At 51.0% G+C, this 18,647-nt stretch overlaps 1 protein-coding gene across 2 annotated transcripts in view; it reads left to right on the forward strand.

Annotated features, from left to right (window-relative positions):
- The first annotated feature begins 6,337 nt into the window (after window positions 1-6,337).
- The window catches only part of parp1 (poly (ADP-ribose) polymerase 1), a 60,640-nt gene continuing 48,330 nt past the window's right edge, over window positions 6,338-18,647 (forward strand). For both annotated transcript variants that reach the window (XM_072550762.1, XM_072550761.1), the window contains exons 1-4: window positions 6,338-6,488; window positions 14,443-14,605; window positions 16,787-16,902; window positions 17,935-18,149. In XM_072550762.1, coding sequence (XP_072406863.1) covers window positions 6,375-6,488; window positions 14,443-14,605; window positions 16,787-16,902; window positions 17,935-18,149 — 608 coding nt within the window. In that variant the 5' untranslated portion in view covers window positions 6,338-6,374. The remainder of the gene's footprint in view (window positions 6,489-14,442; window positions 14,606-16,786; window positions 16,903-17,934; window positions 18,150-18,647) is intronic.

An 18,647-nucleotide genomic window follows, 5' to 3' on the forward strand; every position in this document is an offset into this window, starting at 1 on the left:
TGTCAATCACATAGTGCCCAGGTGCCCCTGTCAATCACACAGTGCCCACGTGCCGCTGTCAATCATACAGTGCCCATGTGCCCCTGTCAATCACACAGCGCCCACGTGCCCCTGTCAATCACTGAGTGCCCACGTGCCCCTGTCAATCACTGAGTGCCCACATGCCGCTGTCAATCATACAGTGCCCATGTGCCGCTGTCAATCACACAGCGCCCACGTGCCCCTGTCAATCACTGAGTATCCACGTGCCCCTGTCAATCACTGAGTATCCACGTACCCCTGTCAATCGCTGAGTGCCCATCTGCTCCTGTCAATCATACAGTGCCTATGTGCCCCTGCCAATCACACAGTGCCCACGTGTCCCTGTCAATCACACAGTGCCCAGGTGCCCCTGTCAATCACACAGTGCCGATGTGCCCCTGTCAATCACTGAGTGCCCACGTGCCCCTGTCAATCACACAGTGCCCATGTGCCCCTGTCAATCATACAGTGCCCACGTGCCCCTGTCAATCACTGAGTGCCTACGTGCCCCTGTCAATCACACAGTGCCCATGTGCCCCTGTCAATCACACAGTGCCCACGTCTCCCTGTCAATCACTGAGTGCCCACGTGCTCCTGTCAATCACATAGTGACCACGTGCCCTTGTCAATCACACAGTGCCCACGTGCCCCTGTCAATCACTGAGTGCCCACGTGCCCCTGTCAATCACACAGTGCCCACGTGCCCCTGTCAATCACTGAGTGCCCACATGCCCATGTCAATCACTGAGTGCCCACATGCCCCTATCAATCATACAGTGCCCACGTGCCCCTGTCAATCACAAAGTGCCCACGTGCCCCTGTCAATCACTGAGTGCCCACATGCCCCTGTCAATCACACAGTGCCCACGTGCCCCTGTCAATCACTGAGTGCCCACATGCCCCTGTCAATCACACAGTGCCCATGTGCCCCTGCCAATCACACAGTGCCCATGTGCCCCTGTCAATCACATAGTGCCCACGTGCCCCTATCAATCACACAGTGCCCATGTGCCCCTGTCAATCACTCAGTGCCCATGTGCCCCTGCCAATCACACAGTGCCCATGTGCCCCTGTCAATCACATAGTGCCCACGTGCCCCTGTCAATCACTGAGTGCCCACGTGCCCCTATCAATCACACAGTGCCCATGTGCCCCTGTCAATCACATAGTGCCCACGTGCCCCTATCAATCACATAGTGCCCACGTGCCCCTGTCAATCACTCAGTGCCCATGTGCCCCTGCCAATCACATAGTGCCCATGTGCCCCTGTCAATCACTCAGTGCCCATGTGCCCCTGCCAATCACATAGTGCCCACGTGCCCCTATCAATCACACAGTGCCCATGTGCCCCTGCCAATCACACAGTGCCCATGTGCCCCTATCAATCACTCAGTGCCCATGTGCCCCTGCCAATCACATAGTGCCCATGTGCCCCTGTCAATCACTCAGTGCCCATGTGCCCCTGCCAATCACATAGTGCCCACGTGCCCCTATCAATCACACAGTGCCCATGTGCCCCTGCCAATCACACAGTGCCCATGTGCCCCTATCAATCACTCAGTGCCCATGTGCCCCTGCCAATCACACAGTGCCCATGTGCCCCTGCCAATCACTCAGTGCCCAGGTGCCCCTGCCAATCACATAGTGCCCATGTGCCCCTGTCAATCACTCAGTGCCCATGTGCCCCTGCCAATCACACAGTGCCCATGTGCCCCTGTCAATCACATAGTGCCCACGTGCCCCTATCAATCACACAGTGCCCACGTGCCCCTGTCAATCACTGAGTGCCCACGTGCCCCTGTTAATCACTGAGTGCCCACGTGCCCCTATCAATCACACAGTGCCCACAGGCCCCTGTCAATCACATAGTGCCCATGTGCCCCTGTCAATCACATAGTGCCCATGTGCCCCTATCAATCACACAGTGCCCATGTGCCCCTGTCAATCACTGAGTGCCCACGTGCCCCTATCAATCACACAGTGCCCACAGGCCCCTGTCAATCACATAGTGCCCACATGCCCCTGTCAATCACATAGTGCCCATGTGCCCCTGTCAATCACACAGTGCCCATGTGCCCCTGTCAATCACATAGTGCCCACAGGCCCCTGTCAATCACACAGTGCCCATGTGCCCCTGTCAATCACTGAGTGCCCATGTGCCCCTGTCAATCACACAGTGCCCATGTGCCCCTGTCAATCACATAGTGCCCACGTGCCCCTGTCAATCACTGAGTGCCCAGGTGCCCCTGTCAATCACTGAGTGTCTACGAGCCCCTGTCAATCACACAGTGCCCACGTGTCCCTGTCAATCACACAGTGCCCACGTGTCCCTGTCAATCACTGAGTGCCCACGTGCCCCTGTCAATCACACAGTGCCCACGTGCCCCTGTCAATCACAGTGCCCACGTGCCCCTGTCAATCACTGAGTGCCCACGTGTCCCTGTCAATCACACAGTGCCCACGTGCCCCTGTCAATCACTGAGTGCCCACGTGTCCCTGTCAATCACATAGTGCCCACGTGCCCCTGCCAATCACACAGTGCCCACGTGCCCCTGTCAATCACTGAGTGCCCATGTGCCCCTGTCAATCACACAGTGCCCATGTGCCCCTGTCAATCACATAGTGCCCACGTGCCCCTGTCAATCACTGAGTGCCCAGGTGCCCCTGTCAATCACTGAGTGCCCATGTGCCCCTGTCAATCACACAGTGCCCATGTGCTGCTGTCAATCATACAGTGCCCAGGTGCCCCTGTCAATCACTGAGTGCCCACGTGCTCATGTCAATCACTGAGTGCCCACGTGCCCCTGTCAATCACACAGTGCCCATGTGCCGCTGTCAATCATACAGTGCCCATGTGCCCCTGTCAATCACTGAGTGCCCACGTGCCCCTGTCAATCATACAGTGCCCACGTCTCCCTGTCAATCACTGAGTGCCCACGTGCTCATGTCAATCACTGAGTGCCCACGTGCCCTTGTCAATCACACAGTGCCCATGTGCCGCTGTCAATCATACAGTGCCTACGTGCCCCTGTCAATCACATAGTGCCCATGTGCCCCTGTCAATCACTGAGTGCCCACGTGTCCCTGTCAATCATACAGTGCCCATGTGCCCCTGTCAATCACTGAGTGCCCACATGCCCCTGTCAATCACACAGTGCCCATGTGCTGCTGTCAATCATACAGTGCCCAGGTGCCCCTGTCAATCACTGAATGCCCACATACCCCTGTCAATCACACAGTGCCCATGTGCCCCTGTCAATCATACAGTGCCCACGTGACCCTGTCAATCACTGAGTGCCCATGTGCTCCTGTCAATCACTGAGTGCCCACGTGCTCATGTCAATCACACAGTGCCCACGTCTCCCTGTCAATCACTGAGTGCCCACGTGCTCCTGTCAATCACATAGTGACCACGTGCCCTTGTCAATCACACAGTGCCCACGTGACCCTGTCAATCACTGAGTGCCCACGTGCTCATGTCAATCACACAGTGCCCATGTGCCCCTGTCAATCACACAGTGCCCACGTCTCCCTGTCAATCACTGAGTGCCCACGTGCTCCTGTCAATCACATAGTGACCACGTGCCCTTGTCAATCACACAGTGCCCACGTGCCCCTGTCAATCACTGAGTGCCCACGTGCCCCTGTCAATCACACAGTGCCCACATGCCCCTGTCAATCATACAGTGCCCACGTGCCCCTGTCAATCACTGAGTGCCCACATGCCCCTGTCAATCACACAGTGCCCACGTGCCCCTGTCAATCACTGAGTGCCCACATGCCCCTGTCAATCACACAGTGCCCAAGTGCCCCTGTCAATCACACTGTGCCCATGTGCCCCTGCCAATCACACAGTGCCCATGTGCCCCTGTCAATCACATAGTGCCCACGTGCCCCTATCAATCACACAGTGCCCATGTGCCCCTGTCAATCACTCAGTGCCCATGTGCCCCTGCCAATCACACAGTGCCCATGTGCCCCTGTCAATCACATAGTGCCCACGTGCCCCTGTCAATCACTGAGTGCCCACGTGCCCCTATCAATCACACAGTGCCCATGTGCCCCTGTCAATCACATAGTGCCCACGTGCCCCTATCAATCACACAGTGCCCATGTGCCCCTGTCAATCACTCAGTGCCCATGTGCCCCTGCCAATCACACAGGGCCCATGTGCCCCTATCAATCACACAGTGCCCATGTGCCCCTGTCAATCACACAGTGCCCACGTGCCCCTGTCAATCACTGAGTGCCCACGTGCTCATGTCAATCACACAGTGCCCATGTGCCCCTGTCAATCACACAGTGCCCATGTGCCCCTGTCAATCATACAGTGCCCACATGCTCATGTCAATCACTGAATGCCCACATACCCCTGTCAATCATACAGTGCCCACGTGACCCTGTCAATCACTGAGTGCCCATGTGCTCCTGTCAATCACTGAGTGCCCACGTGCTCATGTCAATCACACAGTGCCCATGTGCCCCTGTCAATCACACAGTGCCCACGTCTCCCTGTCAATCACTGAGTGCCCACGTGCTCCTGTCAATCACATAGTGACCACGTGCCCTTGTCAATCACACAGTGCCCACGTGCCCCTGTCAATCACTGAGTGCCCACGTGCCCCTGTCAATCACACAGTGCCCACGTGCCCCTGTCAATCACTGAGTGCCCACATGCCCATGTCAATCACTGAGTGCCCACATGCCCCTATCAATCATACAGTGCCCACGTGCCCCTGTCAATCACAAAGTGCCCACGTGCCCCTGTCAATCACTGAGTGCCCACATGCCCCTGTCAATCACACAGTGCCCACGTGCCCCTGTCAATCACTGAGTGCCCACATGCCCCTGTCAATCACACAGTGCCCATGTGCCCCTGCCAATCACACAGTGCCCATGTGCCCCTGTCAATCACATAGTGCCCACGTGCCCCTATCAATCACACAGTGCCCATGTGCCCCTGTCAATCACTCAGTGCCCATGTGCCCCTGCCAATCACACAGTGCCCATGTGCCCCTGTCAATCACATAGTGCCCACGTGCCCCTGTCAATCACTGAGTGCCCACGTGCCCCTATCAATCACACAGTGCCCATGTGCCCCTGTCAATCACATAGTGCCCACGTGCCCCTATCAATCACACAGTGCCCACGTGCCCCTGTCAATCACTCAGTGCCCATGTGCCCCTGCCAATCACATAGTGCCCATGTGCCCCTGTCAATCACTCAGTGCCCATGTGCCCCTGCCAATCACATAGTGCCCACGTGCCCCTATCAATCACACAGTGCCCATGTGCCCCTGCCAATCACACAGTGCCCATGTGCCCCTATCAATCACTCAGTGCCCATGTGCCCCTGCCAATCACATAGTGCCCACGTGCCCCTATCAATCACACAGTGCCCATGTGCCCCTATCAATCACACAGTGCCCATGTGCCCCTGTCAATCACTCAGTGCCCATGTGCCCCTGCCAATCACACAGTGCCCATGTGCCCCTATCAATCACTCAGTGCCCATGTGCCCCTGTCAATCACACAGTGCCCATGTGCCCCTATCAATCACTCAGTGCCCATGTGCCCCTGTCAATCACTCAGTGCCCATGTGCCCCTGCCAATCACACAGTGCCCATGTGCCCCTATCAATCACTCAGTGCCCATGTGCCCCTGCCAATCACACAGTGCCCATGTGCCCCTGCCAATCACATAGTGCCCATGTGCCCCTGCCAATCACACAGTGCCCATGTGCCCCTATCAATCACACAGTGCCCATGTGCCCCTGTCAATCACTCAGTGCCCATGTGCCCCTGTCAATCACTCAGTGCCCACGTGCCCCTATCAATCACACAGTGCCCATGTGCCCCTATCAATCACACAGTGCCCATGTGCCCCTGCCAATCACACAGTGCCCATGTGCCCCTGCCAATCACATAGTGCCCATGTGCCCCTGCCAATCACACAGTGCCCATGTGCCCCTATCAATCACACAGTGCCCATGTGCCCCTGTCAATCACTCAGTGCCCATGTGCCCCTGTCAATCACACAGTGCCCATGTGCCCCTATCAATCACTCAGTGCCCATGTGCCCCTGTCAATCACTGAGTGCCCACGTGTCCCTGTCAATCACTCAGTGCCCATGTGCCCCTATCAATCACTCAGTGCCCATGTGCCCCTGTCAATCACATAGTGCCCACGTGCCCCTGTCAATCACACAGTGCCCACGTGCCCCTGTCAATCACACCGTGGCAGTGTCCGCCCCGCCCCGCCTCTTTCCCCGCCCCTCCCCTCCCTTTCCCCGCGCGGTGCCGGTGCTGCCTCCTCCCGGCGGAGCCGTGCAGCTGCTGTCCCGTCCCGCGCCGCCATGGCCGAGGAGAAGCTCTTCAAGGCGGAGTACGCGAAGAGCGGACGGGCCTCCTGCAAGAAATGCGGCGAGAGCATCGCCAAGGAGTCGCTGCGGCTGGCCATCATGGTGCAGGTGAGTGGGGCGGCTGTGGGGATGGGGCAGCAGGGAGAGGGGGGCGAGGTGCCTGCCCTTGTCTCCCTGGCTGCAGCATGCAGGCCTCGTGCTGCAGGTTCAGGCAATACTGGGGGAGTGGGGGGGCATGCACCCTCCTCCTTTTGCAAATGCATCGGTTTTTATCTTGTTTCTGAAGGTTTCTGATCATTGCACGTTTTGCATCCCCCCCTTTTTTTTTAATTCAGCCTGCCTGCATTTTGCAGATGACTCACTGGAAGGCAGGCCCCCGTTATTCATTGAGGGGGGGGGGGGGAGAAAAAAACAATCATTGCAACTCCTATCCTGCTTGATGCTCTTTGGAAAAGTACTTATTCCAGCAATTAAATATTAAAAACGAAAGCGTGGTTTTCCAGTGCATAGCTGGGTAATTGCAAAATCTCAATGATTTCCCCATCTCCACCTTGCAGACTGAACTCTAACATGAGGTCAGAGGGTTAGGAGCAAGTTGCTGCAGATCTGTATGAAAACAGCACATTGGAGATCAAACAGCATCCACAGCTCAAGAGTGGACGTCCTCTGGTGAAATCTTGCAGTCCATTTACTTTTTCCTTGACACAAGTCCTTGCACGGTTCACTGCATGGACAGAATCTGAGGGGAATTTTTTAGATTTTGTTTTATTCAGGAATATTGTTGATGCACATCTGGATCAGCTGGGACTTGAACCTGGAGTTTTGTGGCGAAGTGGACGGAGGGGTTGGGAATATTGCAGGGGAATACGAGTGTACTGTCAAAAGCAAAACAATGTCGCTGGAAGTTTGAGGTCTGAGATACAAAATCAAGACGTGCTCAGCAGTCATAAAGATATACACAGCATGGAAACAGACCCTTCGGTCCATCTCGGTCCCACTGACCAGATATCCTAATCTGGTTCCGTTTGCCAGCCTTTGGCCTATATCCATCCAAACCCTTCCTATTCATGTCCCCACCGAGATGCCTTTTAAATGTTGTAATTGTACCAGTCTCGAGAGTGTGATGCTGGAAAAGCGCAGCAGGTCAGGCAGAATTGACGTTTCGGGCATAAGCTCTTCATCAGCCCTCATTGTGCCAGTCTCCTCCACTTTTCCTGGGCATTCATTCCATACAGCCACTAGCCTCTGCGTAAAAACATTGCCCCGTGAATCCCTTTTAAATCTTTCCCCTCTCACCTGAAACCTATGCCCTCTAGTTTTGGACTCCCCCACCCTTGGGGAAGAGAACTTGACTACTCAATTTGTCCATGCTACTTGTGATTTTATACACTTCTATAAGGTGAACACTCAGCCTCTGATGGGAAAATAGGCCCAGCCTATAGATCTCAGATAATAATCACAGGTCAGATTAGATTCCCTACAGTGTGAAAACAGGCCCTTCGGCCCAACAAGTCCACACCGACCCTCTGAAGAGTGACCCTCCAAAGAGTAACCCACCCAGACCCATTCCTCTCTGACTAATGTAACACAAAGAAGGTTTTCAGGATCTGGGTGGAACATGATGGGGCACAAGACGGGAAACACCAGATGACCCGTCTTTCAGTGATTCAGAGCCAAAGGGAGTGATAATGGGACAGTGAAAGAGAATTGTGAACAATCGTCTTCGGAAGGCAAATTGAGTGGAGTGGGGACTAAGGCCGACACCAGGAAAGGAAACGGGAGCAGGAGGGAGAGAGACAGGATTTACGTTCCGAGATTGTTGAGTGTGGAAGTCTCTTAAGGTGCCAGGTTGGACATTGGAACAAAGGGCAGGAGCTGGAGGTGTCAGTGTGGGAGCAAGGTGGGGAGTTAAAATGACCGCAGGAACCTCGGGATCGTGCCCACAGACAAACAGAGGTGTCTGCAAAGCAGGCCCCAGTGGAGAGGAAACCACAGTGTGAGCTGCAAATACAGTAGAGTGGATTGAAAGAAGAGAGTGTAAATCTACAAACAGGCAAATGGGAGCAGGAGTCAGCCATTTACCCCCCCCCCCCCCCCCCCCCCCACCCCCCCGAGCCTGCTTTGTACTTCCGGACCAAGATGTCTGATCATCCAACCCCAAGGCCATTGAGCCCGTGGCTGTTGGTGCATTCCTGTAGCCCCACCTGAAGGTCCGAACATTTTGCTGAGTTTTAACCTCCGTTGCTCGCTGTGTGTGAGGCAGAAGGTAATTCAGGTCCTGAACCCCACCTCGCTAAACATATCAGATTCTTAAGGGTCAGTGCTGAGAGGATGTTCCCCCTCATGGGAGAGTCTAGGATTAGAGGGCACAGTCTCAGGAGAAAGGGGCATCAATTTAAGACTGGTATGAGGAGGAATTTGTTCGCTTAGAGGATTGTGAAGTCTTTACCACTGAGACAAAGTCCTTCTGGGGATAGAGTCCTTGTGGATATCAAAGCTGAGATTCTTGATCAGTTGAGGAATTGGGGGTTATGGGGAAAGGGTTGGAAAGTGGACGTGGGGAATGTCTGATCAGCCATTAACTGGCCAGGTAGGCTCGATGGACCGAACAGCCTCGTCCTGTTGATGGTCTCTGAGGCAGAAATCCCTCTAACTCTCTCCCTTTCTGTTTGACTACCTTTTCGTAGAATCCCTACAGTGTGGAAACAGGCCCTTCGGCCCAACAAGTCCACACCGACCCTCCGAAGAGTAACCCACCCAGACCCATTCCCTTACATTTACCCCAGACTAGTGCACTAAGCCTACACATCCCTGAACACTATGGGACAATTTAGCATGGCCAATTCGCCGAACCTACACATCTTTGAATTATGGGAGGAAACCGAAGCACCCGGAGGAAACTCTCAGACACGGGGAAAATGTGCAAACCCCACACAGCCAGTCACCCGAGGCTGGAATTGAACCCAGGTCCCTGGCGCTGTGAGGCAGCAGTGCTAACCACTGGGCCACCGTGCAGCACCTTAGCTAGCTAATTGTTTTGTTTCTCTGTGCCCTTTGTGTGAATGTGAACCCTGGGGTTTGTTTGGACCTTCAGCTGTGGTAAAGATTCCCTGTAAATGCAGGTTGTTGTTGGTAATGGGAGCAGAATTTACTGCTTCAGCCTTTGAGCCAATGTCACCTACTTGCATACTTCATTTGAATGCTGATCATACAACACATTATAGGAAAGATGGGAACGCGTTGGAGAGAGCACAGAAGTGAATTACAAGACTTCTTGCCCAGATGGGGATAGATTGAAGCAACTGTGACTGAGAGGCAGATTTCCCTGCTGTGTTCGGTCTCCTAGAGGCTTGTGTCCTTCTGCAGAAAGGACTTGGCATCTATGTGGCACCCAGCCAGACTTTTGGTGGTGGTTGCGAGATTTGTCCTTCAGGGGAAACGCATTGAGGCTTGTGAGTTAGTGACGAAAGCAGAGACCATGACAATATTTGTTTGAGGTTAGTTGTGTGACTGAGCTGATCAGCCAGTCCATGGGCTGCGTCTCCTGAGAATGAGACGTTTTATGTCGTAGCCATTTTGTGAGGGAGAAGTTAGGCCGAGGGTTGATCCGATAATGGATGGCCTGGCGTGACCTGGATACAGAGAAAGCCCTTGTTCTGATGTAACGGGATCACACAGTGTACTACTTTGAATAATTCATGCCTTGTCTTGGATTTCATGAGATTGACTCGGACATGAAGACGTGGCAGACTGGATGAACTGAATCTTTGGGTAAAAAGATCAGGTCCCAGGCCACTCTCCATCTGTCGACCCGCCCCGATATTTCTTCCCCGTCCATAAGCTGTACGTACTGAAAGGAGTCCTCTGTTTGAAATCTGTTCAGCAGCTAGAATTCCATGTTTTCTGAATGGGCAGCCTCTCAGTCGGAAAGGGATGGATTCAAACCTCATTTCAGGTAGTGGAGAGTGTAATCCCAGCTGACATTCCCAATGCAGTGCTGCGGGAGGGCTGCACTGCTGGAGGTGTTGTCACTAAGATGAGGCATTGAATTGTTTTTTTCTCTCTCTCTCTCTCTCTCACACACGTGCGTGCACACATGCGTGCTCCCTCTCTCTCTGTCACACACATGCGTCATCCCTCTCGCACGTGTGTGCGCTCGCTCTCTTACACACGAGCTCTCTCTCATACACATGCCCACTCTCTCTGTCATGCGTGTGCTCTCTCTCTCATACACATGCCTGCTCTCTCCCCCCCGTCATGCGTGTGCTCCCTCTCTCATACACATGCCCACTCTCTCTCTCTCATACGTGGGCTCCCTCTCTCTCATACACGTGCCCTCTCTCTCTCTCTCTCTCTCTCTCTCTCATGCATGCGCACACTCCCTCTCACATGCTCACTCAGACAGACAGACACACAGTCTCTCGTGCACGCTGTCTCATGCACACTTGTCACACACACACACACACACACACACACACACACACACACACACACACACACACACACACTCACTAATTCACAAGCCTCAATGCGTTTCCCCTGAAGGACAAATCTCACAACCACCACCAAAAGTCTGGCTGGGTGCCACATAAATGCCAAGTCCTTTCTGCAGAAGGACACAAGCCTCTAGGAGACTGAACACAGCAGGGAAATCTGCCTCACACACAGTCAGAAATCCCACAGGGTTACTTTGAAATAGGGGATTTTTGCTCCCTGTCTACCAGTATTTATTGTCAGTTAGTCAGTGTTACTCCGTTAACATAGAACACAGAACATTACAGCGCAGTACAGGCCCTTCGGCCCTCAATGTTGTGCTGACCTGTGAAGCCCATCTAACGTACATTATTCCATTATCATCCAGATGTTTATCCAATGCCCGTTTTAATGCCCTTAAAGTTGGCGAGTCTACTACTGTTGCAGGCAGGGCATTCCACACCCCTACTACTCTCTGAGTAAAAGAAACTACCTCAGACATCTGTCCTATATCTACCACTCCTCAATTTAAAGCTATGCCCCCTTGTGCTAGCCATCACCATCCGAGGAAAAAGGCTCTCACTGTCCACTCTATCTAATTCTATGATCATCTTGTATGTCCCTATTAAGTCACCTCTCAAACTTCTCTCTAACCAAAACAGGCTCAAGTTTCTCAGCCTTTCCTCATCAGACCTTCTGTCCATACCAGACAACATCCTGGTAAATCTCCTCTGAACCATCCACAGTACTGGGAGCTTCCACATCCTTCCTATAATGCAGTGACCAGAACTGGACGCAATACTCCAAATGTGGCTGCACCAGAGGTTTGTACAGATGCAGCATGACCTCATGGCTCCAAAACGCAGTCCCTCTACCAACAAAAGCTAACACACTGCAGCCCTATTAGTAACTTTCAGGGCTCTATGTACCTGGACACCGAGATCTCTCTGCTCATCCACACGACCAAGAGTCTTGCCATTAGCCCAGTACTCTGCATTCCTATTACTCCTTCCAAACTGAATCACCTCACACTTGTCCGCATTAAACTCCATTTGCTACCTCTCCGCCCAGCTCTGCAGCTTATCTCTGTCCCTCTGTAACCTGCAACATCCTTTGACACTGTCCACAAGTCCACCGACCTTAGTGTCATCCGCAAACGTATTAACCCATCATCATCCAGGTCGTTGATAAAGATGACAAACAGCAGTGGACCCAAAACAGAGCCTTGAGGTACACCACTAGTAAGTGAATTCCAGGATGAACGTTTCCCATCAGCCACCACCCTTGGTCTTCTTTCAGCAAGCCAAACCACTTGCTTTGTCTGTGGCCTTGCTGAGTGCTGCTTGGCTGTTGCTTTTGCAACACTGACACCATCTATTGGTCTGTATACAGTGCTTTGAGCCACCTCCATGTCAGTAATCATTACTCTTCTTCCCTCCTTCGTCATTGTTTTCTTTCTCCAGGCTGCCTACTAGGGATGTAACTTGTAGAATAGATGAGGGAGAACCAGTGGGTGTGGTGCATTTGGACTTCCAGAAGATTTTTGATCGAAGTCCCACAAAAGAGGTTACTGAGCAAAGTTAAAGCACGTGGTATTGAGAGTAATGTGTTGGCCTGGACGGAGAATTGCTTCATAGCTCGGAAGCTACCTGGGAATAAATGGGTTATTTTCTGAGTGAAAGGCAGAGGTTAATGGAATACTGTAAGGCTCGGTGCTTGCACCCCAGCTATTCACAACTTATTACTGACCTAGCTGAGGGAACTAAATGGCAAATTTCCAGGTTAGCTGACATTACAGAATTGCACAGGATTGAGAGTGAGGAGAAGGATGGAAGAAGGCTTCAAGGTGATTTAAACACATTGGGTGAGCGGGCAAACAGGTGACAGATGCAGGATGGCATCGCTAAATGTCAAGCTGTATAATCCAGTGTGAAAATTGGAAAGGAAGAGAATTATTTAAATAGCGATGCGTAGGAAAGTATGGATGTACAAAGTGATCGGACTGTCATTTGTCAGTGAAAGGAGATAGGTAAATGCAGGGAGCAGTTAGGATGTCAAACGGTATGCAGAGGAACCTTGATTATGCAGCATTCAATTATCCGAATTTTGGAATGTCCCAGTGCTTGGCTAAACAGTGTTATCTGGTGTTAGATTATCCAAACATATTCCCCGTCCATGTCATTGGGATAATCGAGGTTCCTCCGTATTGGTGTGCATTGCAAGAAGGAGGGACGTCTTACTGCAGCTACATAGGGCTTTCATGAGACCAGGCCGAGAGTACTGTGGTCTACAATCTGAGAAAGTATATTCTTGGGAGAGACAGAATGCAGTGGAGAATCATCGGGTTGATAATGGGAATAACAGGACACATTGTGATGACGCATGTGTGATGAGAGATTGGTCACTGGGCCTGTATTAACTAAATGTTTTGATTTGATTTGTTGTCACATGTGCCTCAGTACAGTGAAAAGCTTTGTTTGTGAGCAGTAGTAAGCCAGGACGTACAGATTAATAGGGTGAACAAAATCTTAGAGCAAGACATAACGGATTACATCTCACGGGGCATGCACCGGGCAATATCAACATCAACAAGGTCAACTTTAGTTGAAGCTAGAGGCAGGGAAGAAGCTGCTCTTGAACCCACTGGTGCATGTGTTCAAACTTCTGCATTGTCTGGAGGCTAGAACGAGGGAATGTAGTCTCAGAATACAGGGTAGGAGATGAGGGTAAATGTCTTCCCTCAGCAGTGACCCTGTCAAATTCTGTCCCACAGAAGTCTGGAGAGACCAAATCACTGAATATACCCAAGTCTGAGATTGATTTTAATTTTTTAAAGTTTTAAGGCTGAATGTGGGACGTTGAGATCGAGGATCAGCCATGATCACGTTGAATGGTGGAGCAGACACGAAGGGCCGAATGGTCTCCTGTTCCTTGTTTGTATCTGACACTGCTTTGTTTCTCAGGAATGGGAGGCACAGAAACTGTCCTTGAGAGCACCACGTCACCGAGGGAGGTGGGATCCTGAGCTCATTTCCAACTCCTGCTACCTACCATCCTGCTCCCGGCCTTTGCCCTCCCTCTCCCTGACTCCCAGTCTCCGACTTCTCTGGACATAGGAACCTTCAGCCTCAGTATGGTCACAGCCAGGGAGACTTTATCCAACAGGGAACACTGACATCGGCCTGTGCACGTGCCTGACTCCTCCCATCTTCAGGACGTGCAGCACCAGGCCCATTACTCTAGGCTAACATCCACATCATAAGTAGGCTATTCAGCCCCTCGAGCCTACTGTGCCCTGGGATAAAATCACGGCTGATCCGAACTCCACGTTCCCACCCCTGTCCTCCTTTACCCCCGTTAACTTTCACCCCCTCACTTCTCCAGGGCCTACTTCCCAGTTCCCCCGCCTCAGAAGTGTTGAAAGACTCAACTCTCGCCACCTTTCAAAAGGCGCTTGGCCTCCTGTGCTCATCCCCCACTCGACTGGTTGAGAAACACTGACCCCAATTTGCAGCCAACACCCCCCCCTTCCATCCTGCTGCTGTCGTTCTCCCAGCCTGACTGTCGTGTGAAACCTGTTCCCCTACAGTCACCGATGTTTGATGGGAAGGTACCCCACTGGCACCACTACGCCTGCTTCTGGAAGCGAGCACGGGTTGTGTCACCCTCTGACGTGGACGGATTATCAGACCTTCGCTGGGATGACCAAGAGAAGATTAAAAAGGCCATCGAAACTGGCGGGACAGGAGGAGGTACCTTTTTTTAATATTGCTTCCGCGTTTAGAATCATAGAATCCTGACAGGGTGAAAACAGGCCATTTGGCCCAACAAGTCCACACTGACCCTCTGAAGAGTATCCCATTCCCCTATTACTCTACATTTCCCTCTGACTAATGCACCTAATCTACACTTCCCTGAACACTACGGGCAATTTAGCATGGCCAGTTCACCTAACCTGCACATCTTTGGACTGTGGGAGGAAACCGGAGCACCCGGAGGAAACCAACACAGACACAGGGAGAATGGGATAGGAATTCCAAATCTACTCCCTGCACTATCACTTCACTCAGTCTTTTATCCCTGACCGACTCGGCCTCTCGCTTCTTCCATTTTATTCTCTCTTGATTTAGCTTTCAAATTAAATTAAATTAAATTAAATTAGGATGAAGACAGAACCTGTTATCTCGCTCCCTGAACCTGCTCGTGTTTCACCCTCCCCCCTGGCTTTTATATTTAGGTCACTTGATTTTTTTATTAGAAATGTTTTGTTATTTTACGAAGGTTGAGAACGTTAATTCTTTGGTAGATTTTAATTGGATAAATAGTTCAAGATGGTAGATTGATCCACGTGATTTTGAAACAAATGGAACACCTTGCCCTATTTTGGGAGCTATTTTCCTGGTTCCTCACTGTTAGCCCGTTTAGTGATCAGGAATTTAACCGGTGAAATATTTGTCTCAGCAGTTGGTTGCCTTTGAGGTTGCTGATATCTTCGGTTTGTCAGTCCCATTGTCCTACACACAGGACATCTGATCATACTGAGGTACACACCACACTTCAATCAAATCGAAAAACCTTGGGCTTTCCATGGATGTGTCAAGTATGCAAAATCGGCTACGTTTTTATGAAGCAAATATCCTCAGTTGTCTTTTTCAAGTGCAGTGCTATCTGAATTTCCATGGGACAAGCCCAGGATAAGAGTGCCCAATCTATCCCACTTCACAGACCATGCCCAGGGCCTGAGGAGGATAGGGGCTATTTGTAATTATTCCCCAGCTCCCTGGCTCCCCTTTGAGACCCGTAGACCAGACATTCTGTTCCTGCCTGTGGCTTCAATCCCTGTCCCACCACTTTGTTCTGCTTCCAATATTGTGACCCTTGGGTTCTGGGCTCAGCCTCGTTGGTGGATTGATTCTAAGTTACAAACTGAGATTTATTTTACTCAGTACCTTGTGCAGACAGTGGGGAGACATGTTTAAACCTGCATTTACATCCTTCCCATATAGTTACAGAATAATAACAACAGAAATAGGAGGTCATTGAGCCTGTCATTCCCAAACTCTCTCACTAGTCTCACTCCCCCTACTCTTTGACTGTATGTTTGTCTTTCCTCCCATCTGTGGGTTGGGTCATGGCCTTCCATTGGATTGGTCTACTCTTCTGGGCTAGATTCTGCAATGGTTTTTCTTTTAGATTAGATTCCCTACAGTGTGGAAACAGGCCCTTCGGCCCAACAAGTCCACACCGACCCTCCGAAGAGTAACCCATCCTCCTCTGACTAATGCACCTAATAACTATGGACAATTTAGCATGGCCAATTCACCTGACCTGTTGGTTTCTGTGGAATGACTGACTGGGAGACTCCCTGGCCTTTCCCACCTGCCTTGAGGTGTACTCTGCGGGTCGAAATTCAATTCAGCCGGTAAGTGGCGGTGTGGGATTGGCTCAGAGGGAGAGACATGACCCATTCCACCGCAAGACCTCCCTGCTTTTTCATTACAACCCTGTATTGTTAACCCTCTTACAGGTATTTATCCAATTCTGTTTGGAAGGTTGTTATTGAACCTGTCTCCCACCGTGTTTGCAGGCAGCTGTTCCTCTCGTTCTTCTCCCTGTGCCTTGGAACCTGGGTCCTCGCCATGGCAACCAACCTTTCTGCCATTGGAAATGGGTTTTCCTTCCGTATTTTTAACAGAACCTTTTTTTAATTAGGAGTGCCTCTATCGAATCACCTCTCGATCTTCTTTAATAAACAAACTTAGGTTCGCTGTCCACCAGAGAACAATTAGCAGGTGAGACCATGAGGCGTAGGTTGTGACTATGCAGTAATCTACTGTGGCCATAACATGGAGACTTGTGGATTCTGGGAGAATGTGTGGGAATTGTTGGTTCCACTATCTCTCTGCTTCACGTGTTTTTTCTCAAACCCACAGGAAAAGGTGGTGAGCAGGGAGACAGTAAAGGGGAGAAGACCTTGATTGACTTTGCAGTGGAGTACGCTAAATCAAACAGGAGCACCTGCAAAGGCTGCAGTGAGAAAATAGAAAAGGTGAGAGGACATCACATGATCACTTCCAACATTGAAGAGTTAGAACAGCCCAACATGGGAATTGGGGCCTAGTTAGAATAACGGAGGCTGGATTTTGGGGCCTAATTAGAATGACGTGGACTGGAAGTCGTGACCTAGCTGGAATAATGTGGTCTAGATATTGAGGCCTAGTAAGAATAACGTGGTCTGGATATGGGGCCTAGTTAGAATAAAGCACTGTGGAAATTGGGGCCTAGTTATAATAATGCAGTCCGGATGTTGGAACAGTAACAAATAGTAATACGTTATTAAAGTTTTAAAATCTTCCAAGGGACTTTTCAGGAGCATTCCAATACAAAATATAGAACAGTACCATCCAGGAGTTGGCATTTGGTCTTTCGTTATGTTATTTTTAAAGTTACGTTATGCTGCAGGTAAGAAGAAAATAATCTCAGTTTCACTCAGACATCAGTGATTAGTGCAGATTGGTATTTTCTGAGGGTGTGGTTTGTACTGCAGAGAAGTCACTTCATATTCAAGGCTGATACGTGTGTGCAGGGCCAGAGCATGATGAGGCATTCTGGGATTGGGGCAAGGTTGAAGCCATTATGGTTTTCTTCACCAGCGTTCATTGCCGATTCCTCATTGCCCTGCGGAGGGCGATGATGAGCTGTACCCTGAACTGCCAGAGTTTCTGGGGGTGCAGGGACAGTCACACTGCCAAGAGATGGGAATTCCAGGATTTGGACCCAGTGACCCAAGTCAGGATGGTGAGTGGCTTGGAGGGGAGCTTCAGGTGGTGGTGTTCCCATGTATCTGCTGACCTTGTCCTCTGAGATTGAAGTGGTTGTGGGTTTGGGACGTGCTGTCTCAGGACTTTTTGGGGTGAATCTCCACAGTGCGTCTTGTAGATCGTACTCACTGCTGCTGCTAAGCGTGGGTGGTGGGAGGTAATGGATGATTCAGCTGGTTTTAGCACAGCCAGGAGCCCAGCGCCCAGCCTCCTCCCATTTCACTGTCCTTTAAACGTCGCGTTGTGTTTCCGACACGCAGGATACTGTCCGCGTCTCCAAGAAGATGATTGATGCGGAGAAGCCACAGCTGGGGATGATCGATCGTTGGTACCATCCTGCCTGCTTCGTGACCAACAGAGCAGAACTGGGCTTTCTGCCCACCTACAGTGCCACCCAGCTGAAGGGCTTCGGCACTCTGAGCGCAGAAGACAAGGCAGCGCTAAAGAAACAACTACCAGCTGTCAAGAGTGAAGGGTATTTATGAATATTCATGTATCCATTAATATAACCTCTGTTTGGGATCGAGTGGTCTATTTCAAATTTGTTTGTCTGTATCTGTGCTGTGCACCAAAATATTTCTAAATACCTGTGCGTTATTCTATATATGAATCACCCAAACCCCTCGATTAGATTCCAGTCTGTAATCACTCCCAGGGATCCATTATTCTATATATAAACCATCTGAACCCCTCGATTAGATTCCAGTCTGTAATCACTCCCAGGGATCCATTATTCTATATATAAACCATCTGAACCCCTCGATTAGATTCCAGTCTGTAATCACTCCCAGGGATCCATTATTCTATATATAAACCATCTGAACCCCTCGATTAGATTCCAGTCTGTAATCACTCCCAGGGATCCATTATTCTGTATATAAACCATCTGAACCCCTCGATTAGATTCCAGTCTGTAATCACTCCCAGGGATCCATTATTCTATATATAAACCATCTGACCTTTTAATTAGATT

This window comes from Chiloscyllium punctatum, chromosome 3 (assembly GCF_047496795.1).
Source record: "Chiloscyllium punctatum isolate Juve2018m chromosome 3, sChiPun1.3, whole genome shotgun sequence".
In the NCBI taxonomy this organism is placed as follows: Eukaryota; Metazoa; Chordata; class Chondrichthyes; order Orectolobiformes; family Hemiscylliidae; genus Chiloscyllium; species Chiloscyllium punctatum.